The 25,777-nt window shown below is 49.1% G+C and overlaps 1 protein-coding gene across 2 annotated transcripts; it reads left to right on the top strand.

The window, feature by feature from the left end:
- The first annotated feature begins 274 nt into the window (after nucleotides 1-274).
- On the top strand, nucleotides 275-21,273 carry SERP2 (stress associated endoplasmic reticulum protein family member 2). 2 transcript variants are annotated; one of them, XM_030311182.1, is made up of 5 exons: nucleotides 275-315; nucleotides 538-655; nucleotides 5,514-5,586; nucleotides 14,678-14,925; nucleotides 20,834-21,273. In XM_030311182.1, exons 2-4 carry the CDS (start codon nucleotides 572-574, stop codon nucleotides 14,875-14,877), a joined length of 357 nt encoding a protein of 118 aa, XP_030167042.1. In that variant the 5' UTR covers nucleotides 275-315; nucleotides 538-571; the 3' UTR covers nucleotides 14,878-14,925; nucleotides 20,834-21,273. The 2 variants fall into 2 exon arrangements, with proteins under 2 accessions (XP_030167042.1, XP_030167066.1); XM_030311206.1 differs by lacking the exons at nucleotides 275-315; nucleotides 14,678-14,925 and having other exon boundaries at nucleotides 503-655.
- Nucleotides 21,274-25,777: the final 4,504 nt, after the last annotated feature.

Here is a 25,777-nt window from a genome sequence, read left to right as displayed (position 1 = left end):
CGCCGGCCGCTGCCTCCAATCCGGCCCTCGGCCAGGGGGTAGTGGTGCAAGGCAGACTGGCTTAAAGCGAGGCCGCCCCAATCCCGGCCCCGGGCGCCGGCGGGTCCCCGGCCGCGGAGCCCCAGAGCGGCTGCGCCCCCGGCCCCTATGCGCGCACAAAGCTGGCGGCCGCCGGAACCCTCGGCCCCGCCGCGTTCGGCCGCTGGATCCCGAGCCGGCAGGGGCCCCGGGCGGAGCGGCTCCGCGCCCTGCGCTCCGGCCGCCCAGCGCGGGGAGGACGCGCGGCAGCGCCAGCCTCGGGGCCGCGCTGGTTAGGTAGCAGGGGGGACCGGAAGGATGGCGAGGAAGTAGGAGAGGGTTTCCTGAGATGAAAGATTACTTCCGTCCGGGCTCTGGCCTCTCTCTGGAGCCGGCTCGTTGGGGGCTGGGGAGCGGGGTGCGCGGGGCTCGGGGTCCGCGCCTTGCCACCTGCAGCGCCCGCAGCCGGCGGGACGCGCGCGGCCGGGTCGGGGGGCTAACGCGGGGGGATTCTTGCAGGTGGGACTCGAGGGCATTGCCTAGCGCCCAAGCCATGGTGGCCAAACAGCGGATCCGGATGGCCAACGAGAAGCACAGCAAAAACATCACCCAGAGGGGGAACGTAGCCAAAACCCTGGTAAGGCGGGGGCGGCGCCGACCGGGCCGAGCGGGGCAGGGCCGGCGGGGGCGGGGCGGGGCCGGCGGGCGGGTGGCGGGCGCGGGGCCCGGCCTCCCCGCTCCCCGGCCCGGGCCCGGGCCCGGGCCCGCCCCTCACGCGGGGTCCCGCAGAGTGGGCGCCGAGTGCCGGGCTCTGGGGCGCGGACCTCGCGGAGCCCTGGCGGGCGGCGAGGGCCGGGTCGGTGGTGGCCCCTCAGGGGGCGCCCGCCGGGGCTACCACGGAGGCGCGAGAGAGCCTCCCCAGGAGAGAACTGGGCCTTTGTCTCCGGGAAAAACGGAAAGTCACATCCTTCAGGAACAGTTAAACCAACTGCGTGACACAGGACCCGGAACCCAGTAGGTGCTAGAACGTTCGATGAATGAATGAGCAGGTAAATGGAGGCCTCTTATCATCACCCCCTTCCAAGCTCCGACTCCTGGCCTCCACCCTCAACAGACACCCACCAGGATAAGGTTTCCCCTCCAGCCTCTTTGTTATGGCGCTGAATAAGTTGGAGGGGCGCAAAGTGCGAAATGAGGTTCAGACCCATGTTTCCCTCCATCCTCCTTTCTCTCCTTCTCCTCCAGGGAGGCCTCTCACTACTGGGCTGAAGTTTAAATGCAACATTACTCTTGTTCACCCTGTAAATTCTGGCTCATCCTGGTGGTATGATCCAGAACTTTGGAGACTAAAGCTTTGTAACTGGACTTTAAAGTAAAATCTGTGCCTTATGCACCAGGGTTAGTTTTAGCAAAGCAGAATGTCTTCAAGAGAAAATGCCAGGTCCGTGAGTTTGGACACTCAGAGGCATGCCTGGGATGAGTTGTTGGGCAGTGTTGGTCTCCAAGTCTGTGAGCCAAGATGCCTGGAATCTGTTACCCCAGACACTTAAGTGAAGTCCAGCTGAAGCTTTGGGCTTGGCTGGAAAAGCTCGCAGACCTGATGAGGCACTTCCTTTTAGCCAAAGAAATGATCCTGGTTTGAGTAACTGAGCAAAAAGCTAGAGCTGCAATGATCACACCAGAATTCTTGCAAAACTGAGCAGTACCACGGCAGAGAAATCTTAGGATCAAACTCTGTTCTACTCACAGCTTTATCCACAGTTCCAGGCTTAACTTATGCTGGAAATTCTCTCATTGGGAGTTAGATCATTTAGTTGTGACTGAACAGTAACATGCTAATATACCAGTGAATTGGAACCATTTTTCACATAGATCTATTTTTCCTATTTCTTTTTACTCAGAAAAACAAACCTTGCTGTCCAAATTGACCTTGAGAAACAAATTTTAATCGGTGTTAAAGCACTTAGGGTTTTATATCCCTAGGAGGTCACTTCTTCCTAGATATCATACAGACTAGCTGAGGTACTGAAAATCTCCAGTTGTGTGGTTCTTTTGAATGAACTAAGAAACTACAGAACTAACAGTTATGAACTAAACTCAGTTGACAACATATCCCACTGCAAAAGTAGCAACACGGTAACTGATTTGCAAAGCTAAGTTATCCATCCCGGCTTGGTGAACTCAAGGTCGGCCACCTTTAGCTTTTCAAGACCATTAAAAGGTGTTTGAGACCTGGGGGAGGGGAGAGGGCGAGTTAGTGGCTTCAAAATAAAAGAAAATTTAAAAATTGGAGGAAAATATTTAAATATCTAGGAAATGTAGTTGCTCTCATTTCAACTCAACTCAACTTTCAAAGCTACATTAGGACGAATGTTTAATCTATGGTGTGAGTGAATTTTAATAGGTTCGGATATACCATGGCTTGGGGCCCTTCAGAAGTGCCTGGTACCTGTGAGGATGTTCAAACGGCCCTACTACATTTGTAATGAAAGGCTCCCAAACCAAGCCACGGTGTATGTTTATTTTCAGTTGGCTAGGAGAGCCTTTTGGTTAACTTTATTGTAAATACGCCAACATCCAAAAAGAAAACCGAAGTACTTTAAGCCCTAAATCTCATTTTCCTAATTACAGGTCAAACCCAATTATACTTTGAAAGAAGTAACTTGCAAGAGATAACTTGTTTGGGAGGAAATTGGGAACATATGAACAGATTCGAACTGAAAAATCAGCATAAGCATTCGGAAATAAACCCCTTCAATTGTATGCAGATGCTTCAGTATTTCATTAGCTAATAGCTATGGAGTAAATCGATATTATTCTCCCAGATAGCAGATATATCCAAAAAACAAAGAAGTAATCATTTTGTGATTATACGGTAGTAACTTCTCCAGAATGAAGGGGATTTAAAGTTCAGCGTTCTGAGTTACCCTGCTAGTATATAATCATGGGGGAAACGAGCCCCTGACCTTATGAGGGAAGTAACATACTCCTGTTTGAAATGAACCATGTCATTTGCAAGATTCTGCTGCTTTTCTTACCTTTACCAGCCATAGATTCAGGCTTAGGTGAATTGCCCCAAGGGGATTGTGCTGGGTACCGCTTCCAAAACAGGAATTCAGAGCTCTCACAAAAAAGGATATATTGGTGTTCTTGAGCTCTGAAAATCCCCAGATCATATCGAGTCACTGGAAAATGCCATCAAACAGATTTTGGTACTATATAGTCCAAGCTCTGCATGTTGATAATTTGTGTTTTTCTGCAAAGGAAAAATAATGGACTCCATTGCTATCTGCACCAGGCCAGTAATTCATTTACAGGCTCCTGAATTCACTTGTTGGCTTTGCTGGAGATCAGTGAGCTTTTTATACAGCGTTAGTGGGATGACAGCAACAGAACTGGTTTCTGGTCAACCGTGACAGATGGGTTAGGAAGTTAGTGAAAGAGGGTGGGGACGGGGTAAGTGCCGCACTCTGTTCAGGTAACTTTATTTGATATCTCTGTTATTTACGTGATCTGGCCTTGACCTGGCGTTGGGTGCCAAAGAATGACACAGTGACAACACTGGTTCAAGTTATCTTACGCAGTTATGTAAGACTGATTTTGTCCTTGTCTGGTCAAGAGCGGGCACCTATTCCCTTGCAGTGCGATTTGTTTGTGCAGGCGTGGTGGTGGAAACAAGCTCGTCGAGGACAGAGAACCGAAGGGTTTTAATCCTTGGAGTCTGCCTGCCACTAACACTTTAATCTCTACTCTGGTATGGAGAGAGTCAGGGATAACCCTATCACCAATTAGGAAGTATTTACAAAAAAGATAATATCCTTCCTAGATCCCGTCTTTACTCTGCTTGACCTAAGAAGCCATATTTAATGATGTTTGTGTGCTTATTCATTCTTCAGTGAACACTTATTGAGCACCTACTATGTTTAAGTCCTGTGCCAGGCATTGCTATATACATTGACACGTGAAAGAGACACAGTGCCTGCCCTGGTGGGGTAGGGTCCGGTGGAGAGACAGACAGTAGACACGTTATCATGAGAATAAACATGAGATACAAACTGGGATAAATACTGTGAAGAAAACATGCATGGCGATTTAAGTGGTAAGGGAACCCACTTGAGGTAGAAGAGAGAAGGCTGTCTCAGAAAGTAACAGGTAAGCTGAGAACCGAAGAATTGTTGCCTTATTTATAATAAAATGAGTTCTTGTATTGACGTGGGTAACAGCCTATTTCTGGCTCACACACGTGAGGAAATGTTAGTGAGTTATTTTCTTCACTCTAACATCTCCCTTTTTATTGGAGAAGATCACTGTTTTTTTGGACGCCTCTCTCAAAAAAAAAAATAGTTTTTCCTTCATCGATTTGATTTTTTTTAATGTTTACTTATTCACGAGAGAGTGAGAGACAGAGTGCGAGAAGGGGAGGGGCAGACAGAGAGGGAGACACAGAATCTGAAGGAGGCTCCAGGCTCTGAGCTGTCAGCACAGAGCTCGATGCGGGGCTCGAACCCAAAAGCCGTAAGATCGTGACCGAGCTGAAGTTCTACGATTAATTGACTAAGCCACCCAGACACCCCCATCGGTTCGATTTCAAGGACCAAGCCATACCTGCAAATAGACCTAGAGGGGTTGTGGATGGTTGTTCTTATTACGTCTGTGTTTTTAGTTTGAGGGGAGCAGGAGGTGTGCAGGGACTGGGTTCATGTGGGCACAGTAGTGCCATTCTGCTCCCCAGGGAAGGAAGAGATTTCTTCAAAGTGTAAGCTTCATTTGGGTTGAGGAACTTTTCTCATTACAAAATGCTGCTTCCTTTGCCTACGCGCTCACCGTTGCTGTGGTGCTTCTGCCATTCTGAGAATTTCCACAGCACTCACCTTCCCCATGTTCTTGGCGTGTGGAAGGTTTTGAGAAAATGGCCGTTCTGTGACCTTATTTGGAATCCACAGATTCGGGAATTTAAGATGATTCTGTTAGTGGAAACCACCCAGGCTCTGTAATGAGGCAAGTCTAAATTTGAATCCCAGCCCTTGATCAAATTAACAAACTCTGGGTGTCAGTTTCCCAACCACAAAATGGAGTTGATAACACTTGCCTGGCATGGAGTTGTGAGTGGTGGAAAGAGTGGTTGTAGATTGCCTAGGATAGAGCCTGGCATCCAGTGTGCCTTCAACAAATGGAAGCAATTATTAGTACTATCATTTGGGACTCCCAAATCACTGTATCAGTTGGTACTTATACCCCATCTGTCCCCGGAATACTTAAGAGTGCCAAGTGCGCTGAGTTACAGGAGTATAAATAAGGTTATTGGTTAATTTTTTTCACACCTATCTGGATCCTTCACAGTTGGCTTTATTCAGCTATTCCCTGCCCATTGGGCATTGAGAATGGATCCATCTCACCCATCGTGGTATTCCCAATCTTTAGTAGGGTCTAGTAGTACCCCACAAATGTTTCCTGAATGAATGAACCTAATCTTACTTAACCCCATTCCCTTTCAGAGGCCGCAAGAAGAGAAATACCCTGTGGGACCATGGCTGTTGGCACTGTTTGTTTTTGTTGTCTGTGGCTCAGGTATGGGTTTTTCGCTGACTTCATAGACCATGCTGTCCTCTGTCCTTCAAAAACACAGGTTTTATTCACAAGAAAATAGACAAAAAAAAAAAAAATACACACACACACACACACACACACACATTGTTCTGGGATTCAAGTTAATCTCTGCCTGAAGCCTTCATCTTAATGGGTTTTGATTTGGTCTCTAGTCTAGCAGAGCAAATATGAGTAGAGACAAAATTGATATCCTATCAAATCATAATCATAAAATGATTACACTGAGCAATTAAATTGGCTGTTTACACTTTAGAGTTCAGTAAAACATAGCCTAAAAAGGGCATTTAAAACAGAAAGTGGAACACCTGTCTGTCTACCCAAGGTAGATCCAGATTGCAGAGAAAGGGAGAGGCTTTATGCCTTTCTCAGAGGAAACTCTACAGAACTCATAAATAGAACTGAGCCTTTGACCTGAGCCTCAAGGTACAGTCACCTCACACTGAAAGGTGGCCAAGTTCAGAGAGCTTTGCTTACACTCACGTGCAAACATGCGCACACACAGGGGAGGCTTGAGCAAAGGATCATGCAGCTGTCTCTCGTTGAATTTGGTTACTGGGAGTCTTGTAATTCCTGGTCCCCATGGGTTGGGTCTCTAAGATAGTGGTAAGTGAGGAATAGTGGGGCTACTTCTAACAAGGCAGGCCTTCCGAGGTTCCTGAGATCTCTCACTCGAAGAAACAAAACTGCGCACCCCATTCCCAAGGATGTGACTCGAAGGGAATATTTTACCCACTACAGGGAATCCCTCTTCTTGAACAGAGTTTACCCAACCCCTACTGGAATACTTCTGAGGGTGAAGGGCTCACTTCATCAAAACGCCTATCCCATTTCTGTATAGCTCTAGTTATACATCTTTTGAACTACAATGAACTATCTTTTCAGTAGTTCAGGTGCGAACTCCTAAAACCACAAGGCATGGACTCATTCTCTTCTGAACATCTTGAATCATCTTGACTCTTCGGATATTTTAAAGATGAGTTTAAATTCCGCAAACTAAACTTCCCTACTTCTCTCAACCTAGCCTCAAAAGATGTGGTTTCTAGACCCCGCTTCTGGGTACACTCCATGAGTGTCTTAAAGTATATAACATTTGCAGCTGTGGAAGTTGGTCTAGAAGGGGTGTGACCGCTACAGAGGCATTAGGATTGCCACTGCCCTTGATCCCATCACTCTGCTTCTATCAATGTGACCCAAGCTTCAGTTTATTTTCAGCAGTCACAGCACATCCTAGACTCACATCGAGCTGAAGGATAGCCTGGCCCCTCCAAACTCGCCTTAACATAAATGCTCTACAAGCTTCAGAGAAGCATGTACATACCCCCCCCCAATCCAGAGCTGTCCCTTACCCCATCACACATTGTTTATTTTATTCATGACCCTCATCAACGTATGACATTATTTACTTTGCTTCTTTAGTATATATTTCCCACTGCTGGGACATAAGCTCAGGGAAGGGAATGTTTATTTTCCACTAAACCGGTAGATTCTTACAAGTATTTAGCATATAGCAAGTGCTCAGTGTGGTTGGCTGAATGGATTCACGGATGGGTGGTTGGATGAGTACAGCAAGATGCTCCCCATACTATAGATATCCAGCTGGCTTTCTTGAGACCTAATATAAAGCTTCATGAATATTTCTATTAAAATTTTATTGTTGGTTGTCAGTTGTCTTTTTATAGCGTAGCCACAAAGTCTAGAAATACAGAAGAACACGCATAGTAAATGGCTTGCCGAAATTGCATTATCATGTACGATATGGTCAGTGACATATGATATGGTCAGCGTATCGCCTTCATCAGCGATGCGTAGTTCAGAACGCTGTACAAAATTCCGAGGAATATGGTGCATTAATGCAGCATTTCCATCACTGCCTGCATATTCGTCTGCCGTGCGTTGCCTCAGATGATTGGTCTCTGATTTTCACCCGGAAACAAAACAAACAAAAAACCATGTGCCTTTAGCAAGCCATACAAAAATCAAGAAAAATAAATCTATGTGAAAAGGTGATCTGCCCTTCCAGGCCTTGTGGCCAGCCTGTAGATTGTTAGATCTTGAACCTTGAGCCTCCTATCTAATCATCTTTCTTTGCCAGCTTTATAGTCTCGGAAAGTATACTGTACCTCCAAGTCACTGATAAAGTCTAGACTTGGAGAAGCCCATGGAACACAATTCGAGACAACTCCCTCCAGGTTGACTTTGAACCTCTCTGCAAAACTTGTACAAACAATCATCGTGTCTTGGGGGCTTGGCGGGGTCCGCTGTGTGCCTGGCACTGTGCCAGGCTTTAGAACAACCACTTTCAGGAGGCTGCAGGCAACGGGAGAGGCAGATAAGGAAGCTGTCAGTTGTACCTAGGGCAAGAGTTCTATGATAGCAGAGCGCCCAGAGTGCTTGGTGGGCACGGATAAGGGACTGTGTTAGCCTGCTCAGGCTGCTATAACAAAATACCACAGGCTAGGTGGCTTAGAAGTAGCAGAAATTTACTGCTCACAGTTCTGGAGGTTGGAAGTCAGATTAGGGTGCCAGCCTGGTCTGGTGAGGACCCTTTTCCCGGTCACAGACCTCTCCTCATATCTTCATATTGTATCCTCACATGGCAGAAAGGGTAGGGAGCTCTGTGGGGTCTCTTTTATAAGAGCACTGATCCCATTCATGAGGTCTCCACCCTCATGACCTAATCAGCTCCCAAAGCCCCCGCCTTCTACCACCATCACATTGGACATCAGGATTCCAGCACGCAGATACGGGAGAACGCAATCAGACCATAGTGGGGACTTCTCAGTCATACTGAGCAGAAGAGAAAGTTTCCCAGAGGAGGTGCCATTTGTGGTGAGTTTTGAAGGACAAACAGCCAGACAAAGGACAGGTCGTTCCACATGAGAGATTACTACGTGACAAAGGCACATAGACTTGAGATAGCGTGCCGGGCTCAAGAATGGCCAAAGCCCAGTGGCAAGGACCTGTGTGAGTCATCACGCAGCCCGTGTTGTCAGGGGCTACAAAGGTACAGAGCCAGTATTGTTTTCTTTTTTGGCGTCCAGATACATATTAACCGGTGCCCTCCCCAGTCTGCACGGTGAGGTAGCACATGGAGGGGGTTAAGTCGATAAAGTGATTTGGTCTGTTTTTCTCAAACCGGTGTTAGTTCTCAATATCCACCCTTTTCAAAGGGCTTGAAAACCTTCTCTAAATTACACTTTAATTAAAATCTTGCCAGGCTATCGGTCTATATAGTAGGAACTGTATCTCCTCCCCCTGCCCCCCCCCCCAACCTCCGGGTAAATTGGGACATCTGCTGACAGCAGTCTCTTGGAACCCTCCCAGTCTCCATTCGTTTTCTCAGGGATCAAGTACATTGGCTCTGTTATCCTTTCTGGGATGGGAGATCTATCAGGGGGCTGGAATGGGAGCCCGCAGGGCCCAGAGACATGGATTTAAAGTGGCTAAGAGGACACAGCACTTACTAGCATGCCACCCCCCCCCCCCCCCCCCCCCCCCCCCCCGTCTTCACAGCCTGTTCTCCTCCCGGTGTCGCTTCTTTAAATCCTTGTCGTCAAGACCGCGTTGCTTTTATGGAGAGGCTAGTTAGGAGTTGGTTAACATGTTACCATGATCCCTAAGTAATGGGCTTCATCTCTTTTTTAATCGTAACTAAAAATAATCCACTAACCCACCTTTAATTTTTTTTTTTTTTTTTTGCTAACTTACCTTTTTTTTTTTTTTTTTTCCTGCAAGCCTCAGCTCAAGTCAGGCACTGTTCTCACAGAAATGTGTCACTCTTCTCAGCTTGTCCTTGGTGCTGTGCCCTTCCTTCTATCTTTGTACGCGTGCTTCTCTAAGCCAAACATGTCATGAAAAACACAATAACTCCTTTAGGTCTGTCCCGGTTGCCACCTCGCTGGGATTAGTCATAATTCAGTTCGTCTTGCAGAGCCTACTGCCCTTCTTGAGTTTCTCCTCCTTCAGGTTGTGGGGCCAGTGTCTTCTCTATATTTAAGAGAGTGTCACGTCCTAACAGCTAGCCATGCCGTCTGTGGGTTCCTCTGCCTCATGTCACGAGCCTTCCTGGTGAGAGGATGACGGAAGCCTCGTGTCACTATTCTCTCTGAGGCCAGGTGGCTGGCGGCTCATATGTTGTATATTTTTATACAGACGGGGAAAATATGAAAGCTTCCAATATTAACGAAGGTGCTGATCAATGATCTGATTCTCTTGAAAGACAACGCTCTCATCACCTCACTCTGTTGACCCACTTTTCCCATGATGATTGGTTGGGCAAAGTGCTCTTTTTAGAAATAGTGTCCGTGTACCTAGGATAGGTAAATATTTGGGTCAGGCAAGTAATAAGGAATGCACATCGTATCCGTTCTCCTGGCGAGATTGTGGGAAAGGATCAGGACTGGGGAAACGTTGGCATTTAGGCTCATGCACTCTTATTGGCCACCCTTACTCCACTTCGTGTGGAAAAACAACAAGTTAACGAACCTCCAAGAGGTCACAGGACCCCTTAACTATATGGGGCGTGATGTGTCACAGCAGTCTTGACCCCTTGCTTCTTGGCTTCTTCCCTGTGGCCTTCCTCATTCTCCACACATGCCTTTAATGCCTGCGGTGCTGATAAGAACAAGATAACAAAAAAGAAGGGAGAAGAACCAGGAGAGCAGCAAGAGTACAGAACGCAGAGGCCCCTGGCGCAAACATGCACCCAGGGAACACTCACCCCCTCATCAGGAAATCAGATAAGAGCACCAGACCTCCTGGGGCTGCCCTGAGGCCCCCAAGATGTGAGTCCAGCCCAGGTACATGGTGGTAGCCTCTAATACATTACCCCGTTGACATGCAGTTGGAAGGAGGCTATCTAAATGCACCCCTCTTCAGAGTAAGTAAATTTCCACTCTCCGTGATTGCAAAAGGGCTCTTAGGCAAGACGCTTCTTTGAAGCCTGACCGTTTGGCAGGAACAGGATGAGAGATGAAGAGGCCTCAGAGAGGAGGGTAGTTCTGGAATCTGCCAGATGTAGGTTCAAAGCCTAAGATTCACTGTCAGCTGGACAACCTTGGACACGTTATTTGCTCTCTGCATCGATTTCCTTATTGATCAACTAGGGATACGAGTAGCCCCTCCAAAGGGCATCGACGGGCTCCGGGGATATTAAGCGCTGGCCCACAGCTCGACACCTGCAGCCTCAGTCACTACCACCATCCCCATCAGCGTAGCCCCGATAGTGGCACCGTGGATGGGAGGGGCTGGTGTGCCTTGGGGGGGGGGGGTGCTCAGGTTTCCATTTGCTTTGCATCTTTCCCGGCTGGGCCTTCCGTGGGCAGCCCATGGGCAAGGCTCAGCCACTCACATTGGTCTTGCTCTCCAACGGTAGGCCCGGCCTCTTCGCTCCAAGGATGAGTGTCTGCAGTTTGATAACATTCCATTCCGAGGGTGTGAGCCTATCTTTCCATGATAAAGCTTCAAAATCTTCCCAACCTCCCCACGCAGGGGAAAGGAAGAACCCACCTACAGACTAAAATCAACAAACGGGTTTGTAGTTTACGTCGATATCAGAAATATCTATTTCTGATATCTCGACCTGAATACACCACTGTTTTGCTATAAAAGTTCTCTTTGTGAGATACAAAAGCTCTGGGAACAGTGCGTTGTTTTGAGACCCAGTATTATCCAGATAGAGGACATCTCAGGGCCATATGGTTCTTTGTTTTGTATAATTTGGTAACTAGCTGTATTATTATATACATCCTGCCAGAAATCTGAAACCTGTTTCTCAGAAAGCCTGTTACGAGAAAACCTCATACGAGGTTTATGTTATGAGTTATGAGTGTCCTCAGATAATTATTCCAAACTTCTCTTGTTCAAGTCTTGCTTGGCCCGGGACTTTGTTTTGCTTGGGCCTTTTTAACTGGTTACATTTGTCTTTGCTTGATTTCCTAGGGCCCCAGATCCACACTGAAGCCTTAAGGATTCAAGCATCCCGCCCCCCGCCCCCCGCCCAGCCCCTGTTAGAGACTCTGCTGTGTTTTTCTTCTCTTTTTATAAAAACACTGTCTTCCATTTCTGTAGGCAGTGGGGCCTCTTTCCAGATAAGCACCTCATCCTGTCTCTCCTGGCCCTTGGTTTCAAACCTGCCTCTTTGAGAACCGTGTGATAGCTTCTGAAGAGTGCTGGTTTTTATCTCGAGACTCAGAGACAAGCGTGACCCAGAATGTCTGTCTGAGGCGGCAAAGATGCCGTCGCTCAGACCGGCCCGCCGCTATCTCTTGGAGACACTTGCAGTTCTGATGCACTGCCCCAGACCATGAATGAAGCCAGTCACCCTGCTGTAACCCTGGATTTTCCTCTACTTTTGTCCTCAGCTCCTTTAAGAGTTTTCTAGACAAGGATTCTGAGGCCACGCCCAAGCTCCGGGGGAAAGTGTGCTGCAATTGATTAACAATGTCCATCCTAAACCTGGTGTGGACAGCGGGGTCCCGTGCTCACCCTTGCCATCCCTGGCCTTTCCGTGATGGGAGTGCCACGGGGTTCACAGGACAACTGTCTTCCGCATTCCCAGCTTTCCTCTTTGACCAGAATGCCCCCTGGACTCCACGAGATTGATTAGGTCTTTTCCTTAACACGTTCGTTGTCCAGACAATCGGGCTGTTTAGTCAGCATATACGTGCATCTTGTGATCCTGTAGCATGATTTCCCTTCTCCGAGCCCCGTGTGAAACTGCACGGTGACAGATGGCAGTGGCCCGAGACCAGGCTCTTTGCAACCTGCTTGTCCCCTCCCCTGTCCTTACCCCTCACTGAGGTTTCTACTGGGATTAATGGAGTCCCCGTTTAATTCCTATTATCCCTTGATTCCCAGAGGGAAACTCTCACACATCAGCCGTGCCCCAGCTCCCTCCCTCAGACCGTTTCTCCCTCATGTATTCCTAATTTCAATTTGATTTCTCTCTCTCTGGCCAAGCCTGATATTCATTTCCTAATTAGGGATTATGAGAATTTTAATGGTTACTGAAGCCTGAGCATTCTTGAAACTGATGAGCTTATATCCCCCATCAAAGGGGAACCTCTCGGGTAATAGGATTAACGAGTGGCTGTTATTTCCTTCAGACTTTTCTATTTCCCCGTGTGAGCATATATGACTTTTATAATATAGAGAAATACAGAAAACTTTTATAATCTAGAAAAAATTAAGTGTATTTTAAGAAGAAAACATCTTGACTAGTGGTTTTTAGCCTGTTTTTAACAAGCAGCCAAACTCTGTTCATATCTTAGGAACAAATGAAAGAGCAGCTGTTCTGGTGGAAGTGGGATCTGTGTGTGTGTGTGTGTGTGTGTGTGTGAGAGAGAGAGAGAGAGAGAGTGAGTGTGTGTGTGTGTGAGTAGGCGTGTGTGTGCGTTTGTGAGTGTGCATATGTGTGAGTGTGTACATATTTGTGTGTGTTTACATTTGTGAGTGCGCTTGAGAGTGTGAGCGGATATGCGTTTGTGTGTGTGTGTATGTGTTTGCGAGTGTGTGTCTTTGTCTGTGTTTGTGTAGGGGGTACCTCCGGTGTTGCTGGATATTCTGGGTTTTTTTCCATCCCCGGACAGGAACAGACATCTGGACCCTCTTTGCCCATCAAATAGGAAGCTGCGTCTGGCCCGGAGCTGGCCTCTGTCATGACAGAGCTCATGCCTCTGAGCAAACGGCCTGCTAGGTTTATTTGGCACATGAGTTGTGAGTAGTCACACTGTTTCTGGGCAGGGACATTGCTTTCGTCTGTCGGTTAAGGGGCTGTAGGCTCCCGTATCCCCCAGGGAATCTGCCTGTGGACACAGGGGAGGTGGGAGAGATAGCATGTCATAGACCAGCGCGTTTTTCAGGACAGCCTATTCAGAACGGATATGAAGAAGTGATTCCCTGAGATGTTCTTGGCTGGGCCTGAATCCCTCCCATTCCCCAGTCTCATGTTTCAGGTGGTCCAAGGATCTCCCTGTACAGAAGTCCTCTCCATTTCTGGAAGGGCCAACACCCCTGTCCTTCCTAGGACCTACTGTTTCTGCTGAGAACAGTGTGGAGGAGGGAAAGGATCAAGCCACCTGTGTGCCAGCTCCAAGGCCAGCCTCCCTGGGTTTGAAACCCAGCTCTGCGACCTACTAGCCATGTGGCCTTATCCAGCTTACGCCCGTTCTAAGCCTTGGTTCTCCCATTCTTAAAAGACCTAAGAATGGTCCCTGACTCCTAGGACCTTGGGAGTTGATTGTTAGTCATTATATTCATGGCCCTTAGTCACGCTCTCTCCCCACATCTCAGCCTCCCAGGCGAGGTTCTGACCAAGACTCTGAATGCTCACAGAGAAAGAAAGAGAACATTTGGATCTTCCTAGTGATTTTGCTTTATGGTGGTGAGAAAACTTGTAGGGGGGAGCATACTAGCTCCGAGATCCTGAGGGAGCTGTGGTGATGTCAGCCAGAGGTCGGTGGGGTCACCTCTGTAGGGGCAGCGGGAGCCTTCTCTCTATTTCTAGAAAGAATTCTTTATATAAACTAGCTAATAGGGATGAGCAGGACCTGTTCTTACAACTGTCTTGGCTACTTACTATACACGTGTATTTTCTCTTCTCGTCACATGATCCCTACGAAGGAGCTATGGTACTCGTTTCTCCAGATCGTAAAACTGAGGCTCCTAGAGGAAATCAGCTAGCATCGCATAGCTAAAGAGTGAGAGAGCCAGTACCCAAAGCTGAACTCGAAACCCTATTACACTGCCTTCCCTCCCTCTTACCACTTCTCCCAAAAGTACTACCAAGCAGAAGGTTTCCACCCACCTTAGGCCTTCAGCATATGACCATGTATTGAAAAGAATTCCTGTTAAAACATCTCCTACTTTCCCTGCCAGAAAAGGTGCGTTGTCCAGAGGTTCCACGTATACAGCCATCCTGGGTCTGCTCCCAGATGGATAAACCCTTGACCCAGCCGTGGGCTGCTTGTTGACTGGGCCACCGGGGCACCCGACCTCCTTACCCTTTCCTGGACCTTGCTCCAGGACAGATTTGAATTCACCATGTCTACAGGTCAACCCAAAACCCTGGCCTTTCCTGGAGACCGCCAGAACTGTCTCGAAACTGTGACACCCAAAGTGGCTGTCACTCCCCTGAGACTGACAAGCAGGATGTTTGAGGAGCTGGGCAGCCTTGGAGAAGGTCTTCTACTTCACCACAAAGGGAAGACTGAGGACATGCCTCTGCCGAGAAAGTCCTGCCTCGAGACCTGACATGGACACTCTGGAAAAGATGTCTCCTCAGCCACCGGCTCCCTCAAGGTGACCTGCATCCTCCCTTGTTCCGTGCCCTGTACCCTGTGCCTCATGGAGCATTTGGGTTTGTGTCTGATCTGCTGCTCGAAGAGCGTTTCTGCTGTCTGCCATTTTACTGTGGATAAAGGGCATCACGCTCTTTGCTAACGTCCCTTCTCTTCACCGTGCCTTTCTGCCCTCTATCCCAGGCACCTCTGTCTTTCCCCTCGTCTCCATCTCTGGAGACGCTACCAGGAAATGCTACCAGAAATAGCATCATGCCTTCGACTCCCTTTGTGCTGATTCTTCCTGAGAGCTTAACCCACCTTTGCGACGTCTCCTTTCTTGACGTTTCTACTTGTCTCTCACAGGATCTATCCTTTTTCCTACCAGCTTTTTCATTTTTTAAATGGAAAATAATCAAAATGATGTGATTTCTAGAGCGGTCTTGTCCTCCTCAATGGTATTCCTGTGGCCTCTCTCAATCTCTCTTCTCAGCAACTCTCTTGAGCTCGCTTATCATCAACCTTATTCTCAATAAAAGTGGCCTTCTGAAGCTTCCTGTTATCTTGCAGGCAACTCCAGCAGCCTCCCACTCTCTAGCTGTCTCCCTTCTGTCACCCCTGTGTCCTGGCGCTCCCAGTTAGCCAAGGTAGGTCTGTCCCCAGGGTAAGAGTGGGCTGGGATGACACAGTCCCAGGCCTTAAGGAGTTTATGGTCTTTCATGACTTCCCTTCCCCGCCAAAGACCGGGCTCTTGCAACATCGGAATCTAAAAGCAGTTATCTGATGTTGTTTCTTGGTTCGCAAAATAATTCTCTGAGGTTTATAATATGTGTTTTCCTCCATGCTCTTTGCAATTATTCACCTTTCATTTTCCTCCAAGAAATATTCGCTGAGGACCTGCTACGTGCCTGGTGCTGAGCTAGGCCCAGGGTGGTCACGAGCAAAATCGTGCACGGTCCCTGCTGTCCTGGAGCCTTCAGTCTGGTGGGGAAGCAACATAAGTTTACCAAGTAGTCATGTTGAAACCTGCGCGATTTCAGTCATGAAAGTGGAGGAGAGACATGTAAAGCTGTGAAAGCATATAAGGCAGAAGGCTGGGCAAGTGGTTCTCAGAGTGTGGTCCCTGGACCAGGAGCCTGAGCATCACCGGTGACCCAGTTAGAAATACACATTCTCAGGGCACCTGGGTGGTTCAGTCAGGTAGGCATCCAACTCTTGATCTCAGCTCAGGTCTTAATCTCAGGGTCCTGAGTTCAAGCCCCACGGTGGGCTCCCCCCTGGGCATGAAGCCTACTTAAAAACAAATACACATTTTCATTTCCCACTCTAGACCCACTGGATTAGAAACTCTGGAGGTGGGGCCCAGCCTCTGTTTTCACACATCCTCAGGAGACTACCATACACACGCAGGTTTGAGAACTCTTGCCTCAGATGGTCAAAGAAAGCTTCTCTGCAGAAAAAACTTCTGGATTATAAAGGAAAACTAGGCAATAGGGTACAGCGGGAGAAGTATTTCGTACAGAAAGAGTGGCATATGGAAAAGCCCTGAGAGTTTTGAAAACATGAGGGATTAGCCCAGGAGAGAAGAGTAATATAAGATACGTCTGGACAGGTTGATAGGACCAGGATATATAGGTCATGGAGGCCACATCAAGGATTGGGCAATAGGAAGCTTTTTGATGTGCTTGAAACACAGGGATGACACAATCTTACTTGTTTTCATTTAAAGAATAAATCTAGCTACAGTATGGAGCAAATATTGCAGAAGAGCAAGGGAAGACCAGTTGGAGGTCATGGCAGGGGTCTGGGGAAAGATGGCGGTAACTTGCACGAAGGTGGTTTCTGGAGGGACGGGGAGAAAGGTGCATGATCACAAGATCCTTAAAGTCCACAGGTGTTGGCAATCAGTTGGAGGTGCCGAGGATGACTCTTGCGTTTTGAGTTTATATGCAAGATGGAGGGTAACGAGGCCAAGTTCGGCAGTGGGAAGGGATCCTGAGAAGGTCCTGTTGAGTTTGAAGCGTCTTTGAGCCACCTACGTGTAGATATCAATTCAATGATGGAAGGTGTGGGTCTGGAGCTCTGGGAAGTCAGGGCTGGCAATACACATAGGTGAGTCAGCAAAAGCTAAGGGCCACCTAAAATTGTGGGGCAGGGTGAAGTCACCCGGGAAGTGAGAATGTGAGACATGAGTGAGAATAGAAGAAAGCCTGAGTGCTCACTGAGAGGTGTCATTATTCTTGTTTATTGGTCAGATGGAGTTAGGATGACCCCTGTAAAACCCATTTAGTGTAAAGAGCCAAAGAGAAGAAAACTAGAAAACCAGGGAAATATAGTGTCACAGAGGCCAAGGGATGAGAGGGTATAGGAGGGAGTGGTCAACAATGGTGAGTCAGGAAGTCAGGCAGGAGGTAGCTGGAAACTGCCCATTGGATTAAGTGACATGGAAGGCACTTTGTGTCCCTAGCAAGAGATATTTTCGGTGGAGTGAAGAGAGCAGAAGCTAGTATAAAGTGGATTGAGGTGGGAATTGAAAGCAAGGAAATGGAGAAAGTGAGTATAGACAGCTTTTTAGAAATGGTTGCAAAGTGGAAGAGAGGGCACCTGTTGGTAGCAGATGTGGACTCAGGAGGATTGTTCCGGTTCATTTGATTGTTGAGTGTGAATGTTTCTTGCGTGCTAAAGCCTGAGGATTTCGTTGAAAGGGGATGGTTAAATAAAAGAGAGATGTGACCATCCGAGGTCACCAAAGATCAGGATGCCAAACAGGTTGGAGAGGGCAGGGGCCCTGGGGATTCTGTAGCTCCTGCGCTAGCCTGGATTTTTCTGAACCCCAGTAACTTGCCTGAGGCCAGATGCCCTGACCTGGAATGTCTGCCTGTCCCTCCTTTCCTTGGCATCTCTCTTCCCTGCTGTCTGGCTTACCCACGGCCCCTTTCCTACAGCCTGCTCAGCTGTTTTCTCAGCTTTGTTCACCCACTGTTAAGTTATTAACTTGTCAGGGTCCAGACTCCCCACTTCCTTTCCCTCTTTGAACCCACTGTTGGCTCCCTTCCTGGTCGCTGCCTTTGGGAAGCCAGCACGTGGAAAGCCAGGGTGACTCTGCGGGTCATTACTGGCAGGCACAGAGACGTACAATTAACGTAATTGCTCTAGAATGTTGAAGGCTTCTTAAAGACATTGATACAACTGAAAAAGGAATAATAAACGCAACCCACTCTCCCTTATCTCAAAGGTGAAGGCAAATGGTGAACTTAAAACAGACTTTATTCAAAGTAATTTCTCCAACCAGGTTCCATTTTAAAGAGTCACCTGTACACCTGTTAAGGACCATCAGATTTTTACATTTAATTCATGGATTCAGTAGGGTCAAGAGTGATCTTTAATTAGTTCTTAAAGCAGACTTAGGAACTGGTAAATTGCTATACCAGAAGTGTTGCTACTCCGAAACAAAAAAAAAATCTCATCTAAGACTCTTTAGAGAAATTTGCAACCGTTCCGAAAAGAGAGTTGAGTGGCTTTATCATTACCTAGCACTTTTGAAGTCATGAATTAACTTAATGGGGCATGATGGACCTAAGGCACAGACTGTTTCCTATTTGTTGACCTACTTTCCGCTGATAACGATGTCCTGTCTAAGGCTAAAATGAAGGGAGAAATAACATTTTTGAGCATTGTATTATGGGCAGATTTTTTTTTTTTTTTTGCTTCTCTCATGATCTTCATTCCTTGCCATCCTCTGAGATGCACATTATCTACAGCTTTACCAGTAGAGAAAGCAGGGCTCCGGAACTGTGTGGGAGTTTCCCGAAGTTCACACCACTAGGGAGTGGCAGGTGGCACTTGGTACTTGAGCTCTGGTCTCGTGCTCACGCACGGAGAAGCAGCGGTCATGACCGGAGAGATGGTAACAATAGCAGTAGCTCCCACGCATCGAGCCCTCAGTGTAGGCAGAGCCACTGTTGTTATCGTTTAATCCCTATGACAGCACCGCAAGCACCGTGGTTCTCATTTCACCCAAAAGGAGGCGGTCTCGAAAACGTTAACTAATCCGTCCGGTGAAGAACTGGAATTCAGACCTAGTTCCGTCTGACCCTGCCCTTCCACGGTAGACTTGTTTGTCAAGATTAGGGATGCTTCCCTGACCCCAAGAACAAAACATGAGGCACGGTATATGTAGATATTCTTTTTCTTAATGTTGTCCAATATACAGCTGCCTCCCAGCACTCCCGTTGAACCGGAATACGGCATGTTTATTTAACGTTTGTTCCTTGTCAGCCCTGGCAGGGGAGGACAGGAAGGTCAGCCATTTCTGTGAGCTTATCCATTTGGGGAAGGTACTTTCTCACCCCCTCAGCAACTTCTGCTGTCAAGACCCAACCCCAAACCCGGGATGGGCCAAGGAGACTTCCGAGCACAACCATAATGGAGGATCACAAGTTGTTGAATTCACTCCTTCGCTGGATGCGAAGAGGGCAGTTCACACAGAACTGGCTAACTTCGATTTTCTGTGTAATTCTAAACGCTCTTTGTGTTCAGCTTGGTCGATAGCAACATAGTAACAGAAGAGGGCCCAGCACAGGCTGGTTTGGTAACACCAGAGAGGTGAGCGGAGATCATCAGTGAAATAAAGGACGCAGAAGCAGAAACGAGAGCCCAGAGCACAGCCAACCAGAGCTGTTTGGGTCTCAGATCAAATACCTTGCGCACCCCGTGCCAATACTCCATCGGGGTCTTGGCAATGACTGTTTTTCATTATGGTCACACTGAACCTTCGTGAAAAATTAATATTATGTCAGGTTTGGTGTATATCCAATTTAGGAGAGTAGTGATGATGCGTGCAGGGTTTTTGTTTTGGTTTAGTTTCGGTTTTTTAGGGGGAAAAAATGCATTCATGCTTTATCTTTTCTTCAAATCTAGCTGTCCAAGGAAGATCCCCCAAGGCCCTGTGTGTTACTAACCTCTGCACACCCAAAGCACAGTACCTGGTGCACAGTACGTGCTCACTAACGTTAGATGATGGAATGTCAAGGGCTTGTTTCCCGAAGGTTCTGGATAGCCTGCTTTAGCGTGGCCGCTCAGCTCGTCCCTGTTTATCCTGTTTTTAGACAGGATTAAATGAAACGATACCCAGCCACACCTCCAAGAAATCAGCAGCACGTGGTAGTGACGGTTCTCATCTGTTCTCGTCCTCATCAAGCCTGACCGCCATTGCCCTCTGGGGAGGGCGTAACAAAGACGCTTCGGCCTTATGTTCCCCGGGACACATTTAACCCCAATAGCTAGAACCGGGCGGGGGGAGCTAACTCGCTCTTAGCAAGATAAGCAGGGGTGCCAGGTGGGCTTCCAGGCTCCCCACCCCCTCGGTCAAAACTGCTGGTGGCTCTGGATGAGAGGTTGCGGCATTTCAGAGGAGTTACAGGCAGCCAGCAGATCTTGCATCAAGGGCTACCGGCATCCAGGGGCCCGGTTTGATGCATCTGCTCCAAGCACCTGGCCTGCATTCCCTGCTCGGGGGCCGCTCATTTTCCAGGCCACTGCCGTTTTGAAAAGGCAGCCTCGCTGACCTGTGAAATGAGTGCAGTGCCTGTATGAAAGCCCCGTCCCCTCTCCCCAGCAGCCACAGGACACTTCTGGGGAAGGGGGCCAAATCCGTGAGCGCCTGAGGGATCTCTGGGCTGAACTCCTGATGGAATTAGCAGGAGTTATCTATAAATCCCCGAGGCATCCATCAGCAGACAGAGCAAGGCTGCCTTTTTAAAGAAGTTCACTGACCTCTTGTTAACTTAACTCCTTGTTAGGAAATATCTAATCAGCTGGATGCTAACATGTCAAGGGCCCAGGGGTCAGCAGAAGCAGGGTTCGCCGTGGGCTTGGGTTTCCAGCTGTGTGCTGCCTGCTATCTGAGCTGTCTTGTTTTCCTCTTTCAGCTATCTTTCAGATCATTCAGAGCATAAGGATGGGCATGTGAGAAGGCCTGGGGATTTGACCCTGCCCCCTCCCTCTGGAGGGCGGAGGACCACTTAAGCTTTTAGCCAGGGATCTGTGGGAAGCACACAGCCACACCGAGTAGAAAAAAAAGGCTCCCTCCATTGTTCCCTGATCACTTCATCGTGGATGTCAGACCACATTGCCTTCTCACAGGACATCTTGGTACATCCGTGTTCTCGAGCGGAAAGGACATTTTGCTTTTCTGTTGGTGGGATTGGTAGCTCCCAGATGTCTGCGGCAGCACCCTGTCTGGTTTTGCCCCTGGTCTCACAAATGTATGTATGTGGCCCTCCGAAGGATCACCGGGTTACTTTCTATGGATACAGCCTCTCCTCCGTTGGGGATTGGTTTTACGAATAAATGTCTTTGTTCAACCTTATACCATGTGTGGGTTACAGTGAGAAACCCGAAGTGAAGAACATGCCAGAATAGCTCCAGGTGGGGTTGGGGTGGGGGGTGGGGGACAGGACTAGACGTTTGGGAAAGGGTCAAGGAATCTGTGGTTGGGGAATTAGAGCTAGATTTACCTTCGAGGTCCTGGCCCAGAATGAAGCCCCGGGCTGCTCTCATGACCGTGGATTTTCCACACATTTTACTTTTTTACTCTTTTTTTTTTTTTGGTTTTGGGCGGGGTTTTTTTGTTTGTTTTTTGTTGTTCTTTTTTTCGATGCAGAAAAGCCACCTACAAAGCGTGTCAAGGTTCGATTAGCTGTTATCTGCTCTTTGTCTGTCTTAGGACTTGACGAGGAGCAGGTGTCTGAGGCCTCTTTAGGAAAACCAGCCAACCTCAGGACCCAGGAGGGCTGGAGTCTCATCTCACTCTGGGTGGTCAGCCTGGAGGCTGGGAGAGTTTGGCCCAGGGCTGCTGGGTGCACACCTCTCCCTGGCCAGCCTCCTCACAGCCCCTCAGAGTGTGGTCTGCCTACATGGGCATCCCAGTGTGTGGCGGGGGTGGGGCAAGTGGGAGATGCATCTCGAAATGCAGACTCTGGGGTTCTACCTCAAGCCTGCTCAATTTAAGCGCGGCAGGTGGGGCCAACGCTAATGTTTTGTACAAGCGCCCTGGGTGAGGCTTACGCACTCTAAATTTTCAGGACCACGATCCTGAGAAGGCCCGGCTAAAGAGAAAGTTTTGTCCCATTCCAAGCGGCAAAGACAGCCCCCGCTGAAGCTTGCTCTTAAGCGAGGCCTATCCTGCGGGCATGGCTGGCGGAGGAAAGGGAGAATCGGCCTGCTCGGTTGTTCTGACTTCTGATACGGCCTCAGGATAGTCCGAGGGGCGACCACAGAGATCGGCATCGGGATTAAAGATGTTCAGTGTGCAACTTTAAGCAGTCCTGTGTTGCTTCTTAAAATTCCGTCTTTGCACTCTTGGCAATTTCGTTCATTCCTCATAATTGGGAGAACTTTAAACATGGAAGCGGTGGCAGTGGCCAGGACCTCTGCCAACCACTTCGGGGGCTTTGTTGGAAATGGTGCACTTGGAAATGGGGCGGAGCAGGGGGAGCTTTTTGTCCACTGGAGTCTTTTACGAAACCCAGACCCTTCAGTGATGTTCTTTAGGGCCTTCTTTTCTCCCATCCTCCTCCTCCTCCTCCCCCTCCTCCCCTCCCTCTCCATCCTCCCCCTCCTCCTCCCCTCCCTCCTCCTCCCCTCCATCCCCCTCCTCCCCTCCCTCCTCCTTCCCTTCCTCCTCCTCCTTCTCCTCCCCTCCCTCCTCCTCCCCTTCCTCCTCCTCCTCCCTCTCCTCCTCCCCTCCATCCTCCTCCCCCTCCTCCTCCTCCCCTCCATCCTCCTCCCCCTCCTCCTCCTCCCCTCCATCCTCCTCCCCCTCCTCCTCCCCTCCATCCTCCTCCCCCTCCTCCTCCTCCCTCCCTCCTCCTCCTCCCCTCCATCCTCCTCCTCCCCTCCATCCTCCTCCTCCCCCCTCCCTCCTTCTTCTCCTCCCCTCCCTCCTCCTCCCCCCTCCTCCCCTCCCTCCCCCTCCTTCCCCTTTTCCTCCCCTCCCTTCTCCTCCCCTCCCTCCTCCCCCTCCTCTCCTCCCTCCTCCCCCTCCTCCCCCCTCCCCCTCCTCCCCTCCCTCCTCCTCCCCTCCCTCCTCCCCCTCCACTCCTCCCTCCTCCCCCTCCTCCTTCCTGCTGAGAAGGGGGTTGCAGGCCTGCTTCAAAACCAGCAGCCCCAAGGACAGTCTACCACCCTTGTGCTCCCCACCACTGCCACCGCCAGGCCCCTCCCAAGCTGGCAGAAGGCATCTCCCACCACGACAACTGCACACGAGATGCTCTGCGAGCTGGTCCCCTCATCCTGTTGGCTCTGCTGCCTGTTCTCTTCTAGGTCACTGAGTAAGACCAGTGTACTGTGAAAGATCAGACCTCAGGGCTCCTGCCAAGAGGACAGAGGAAGAAAGGCTGCTTGACGTAGTTTACCTGGTCCGTGCTCCCTTACGTGGCCTAACTCCCACATGGCCTAGTCTTGCTCGGAGTCTGGCCTTTCTCTTCCTGCCCTTACAGCATGCCCGCCATGAAAGGCCTTTGCTGGGCCCACGCCTTGCGGGTCTTCCCCCACCACCAGTTGGGTTTTTCCCACAACAGTAACAGTCAACAGGGTGATAATCCCTATTTTCAGGAAAGGGAAACTGAAATTTAGCCAGATCGGGCTCTGGATAAGCCCCACTGTCCCCAGGTGACAGGTGTGGCCAGCTGAATCAGCTACTATTGGTAAAACTTCCTGTGATTGATTTATCTCCCCAGGCTACTGGGATCATCCACAAATTGGTTTCCTATTACTTTTCAGGGAGCCTCCCCGAAGTTCTTGTGTGTGACAGTCTGCCCTCCCCGGTGACTTCTGTCACTCTTCTGAAAGCGGAGACAGGGCTGCCTAAGTACTTTAGGGTCATGGTTGATTTATGCCGTACGGCAGAGACGTACAGACATTTTTTGCCACGACCCACGGTAAGAAATACGTGGCAACCTAAAGCACAACGCATCCACCAAAACAAGTTTTCCAGGACAACGCTTATCCTTAACATATGTCATGTACTCTTTCTAACTACCCCCTCCCCATCCCCAGGCTCTTTTTTTCTTTTTTTTTTGGGTTTGTTTTTTTTTTTTTTTTTTTGCTTTTTTTTTTTTTTTTTTTTTAATACTGGTTGTGTCCCCCTCAGCTGATTTTATAGCCCATGAATAGGTTCCAACCCACAGTTTGGAAACACTGCTCTTCCACCGAAAACCAAGCCCCTAGCGGGAGATGGATGAGCAGGTCTCATGAGGTGAGAAAGTCTGAATCTCACTTTGCGTGCTGGTGAGAGCCTGGTGTCACGCCGGTCACAGCCAACCAGTACCTCCTGTGATACGTGAGCGCTTTCTCTGGGTATGTAAATTACAGTGGCAGACCCTGCAAAGAGAGCACTAGCGACCCCTTGAATTCATTGTAATAATGTGAAATAAACACCACATTCCATTTGTCAGCAATCCCTTGCTGTTCGGCACCATCTCTTGGGGTGGGGAAGGGTGGTTTGTTTGTTTTTTTTTTTAACGTTTATTTATTTTTGACACAGAGCATGAACGGGGGAGGGTCAGAGAGAGAGGGAGACACAGAATCTCAAACAGGCTCCAGGCTCTGAGCAGTCAGCACAGAGCCCGACGCGGGGCTCGAACCGCGAGATCGTGACCTGAGCTGAGGTCGGACGCTTAACCGACGGAGCCACCCAGGCGCCCCGGAAGGGTGGTTTTTAAAGCTGGAATCCACCCAGGGTCTGCAGAGAACCAGAGTCTCCAGGGACCACATGCATGCGTGTATCTTTTTAGCGTCCAGAAGATTCTGATGCTGCCCATCCACCAATTAGCATCTGGGAACAAACTCGCCAGCTTAAACTTTGACTTAGTTTAAGCCAAAGCAAGGACTCAGCAGGAATACCCCCAAACTGAGCACTGCATCGACGCTGTGCAAGAGCATTTCCTGCCCGCGTTTTAAGCCTTTGGGGTTCGGAGTTCGGCAACAATGAGACGCTGTGTCTTGTTTTGCTCCAGGTCTTGTGTGTCTTTGTCGTCCCAAGTAGATCACACACCGGGGTACAGGGCGCTGAGCCTCGACTCCCAAAGCTCTGTCCATGGTGCAAAGGCTAAGGGCTTTTTCCACGTCTCGACCTAAAAGACAATTCTCATCCGATGCAGACACGAGAATATTCTAACTTCGTGTCCGGGTGCCGCCATGTTGCAGTAACAACAGAAAAGCTGTCACTCAGCCAGTGGGTGCTTCCTTCTCGCTCACACAAGTCTGACCGGTGCAGGCTGGCAAAGCTTCCCTGCGAGGGGTGTCTCCATAGGCCAGCTCACACTGCCTTCATAACACAGGGTCACTGCGGCACAGAAAGTGAGATGTAGGAGAGACACCACCCTGGCCCCGGAGGTGACGCTTCACTTCCATGCAGCATGACATTGGCCACCGCCAGTCGCATCGCCCAGCCTGTCTGCAGGGAAGACTGGGAAACGTTGGGGCGCACGCGGGTATTCGGTGAACTCTGTTTCTGCCGTAATACTGACTCTATTTAGCATTTTAGATTCAGTGTTTAGTTGAGGTCAGTTTTCTAGCCATCGCCTTTTCTTATCGAGGAAAATTTAGATTTCTTCTAAATCTCACTGCTCTCCTTAGGCCTCGAGGGCCCATCTGTGCAAAGCTCACAGACAGTGGCTCAGAGTAGGCCAGCTGTGTGCTACGGGTGACCATGGCATTTAGCACCCCAGCCAGGATACTTGTAGGCACGAAATGGGGTACTATAAATAATCATACCAGGACACCAAACATAAATGGTGACTGTCCTGGGCAGATCAGGACGTACCGTCAACCTGCCCACGGATTGATGCACAAACTGTCATCTCGAGAGA

The sequence above is a fragment of the Lynx canadensis genome, chromosome A1 (genome assembly GCF_007474595.2).
Source record: "Lynx canadensis isolate LIC74 chromosome A1, mLynCan4.pri.v2, whole genome shotgun sequence".
In the NCBI taxonomy this organism is placed as follows: domain Eukaryota; kingdom Metazoa; phylum Chordata; class Mammalia; order Carnivora; family Felidae; genus Lynx; species Lynx canadensis.
This window is presented reverse-complemented; position numbering and strand designations above follow the sequence as displayed.

Coding starts and splice junctions, on each gene's coding strand:
- SERP2 (XM_030311182.1), top strand. CDS start 572: ATGGTGGCCAAACAGCGGATCCGGATGGCCAACGAGAAGCACAGCAAA. Junction 656..5,513: donor GGAACGTAGCCAAAACCCTG/GTAAGGCGGGGG, acceptor ATTCCCTTTCAG/AGGCCGCAAGAAGAGAAATA. Junction 5,587..14,677: donor TTTTGTTGTCTGTGGCTCAG/GTATGGGTTTTT, acceptor CCATGTCTACAG/GTCAACCCAAAACCCTGGCC.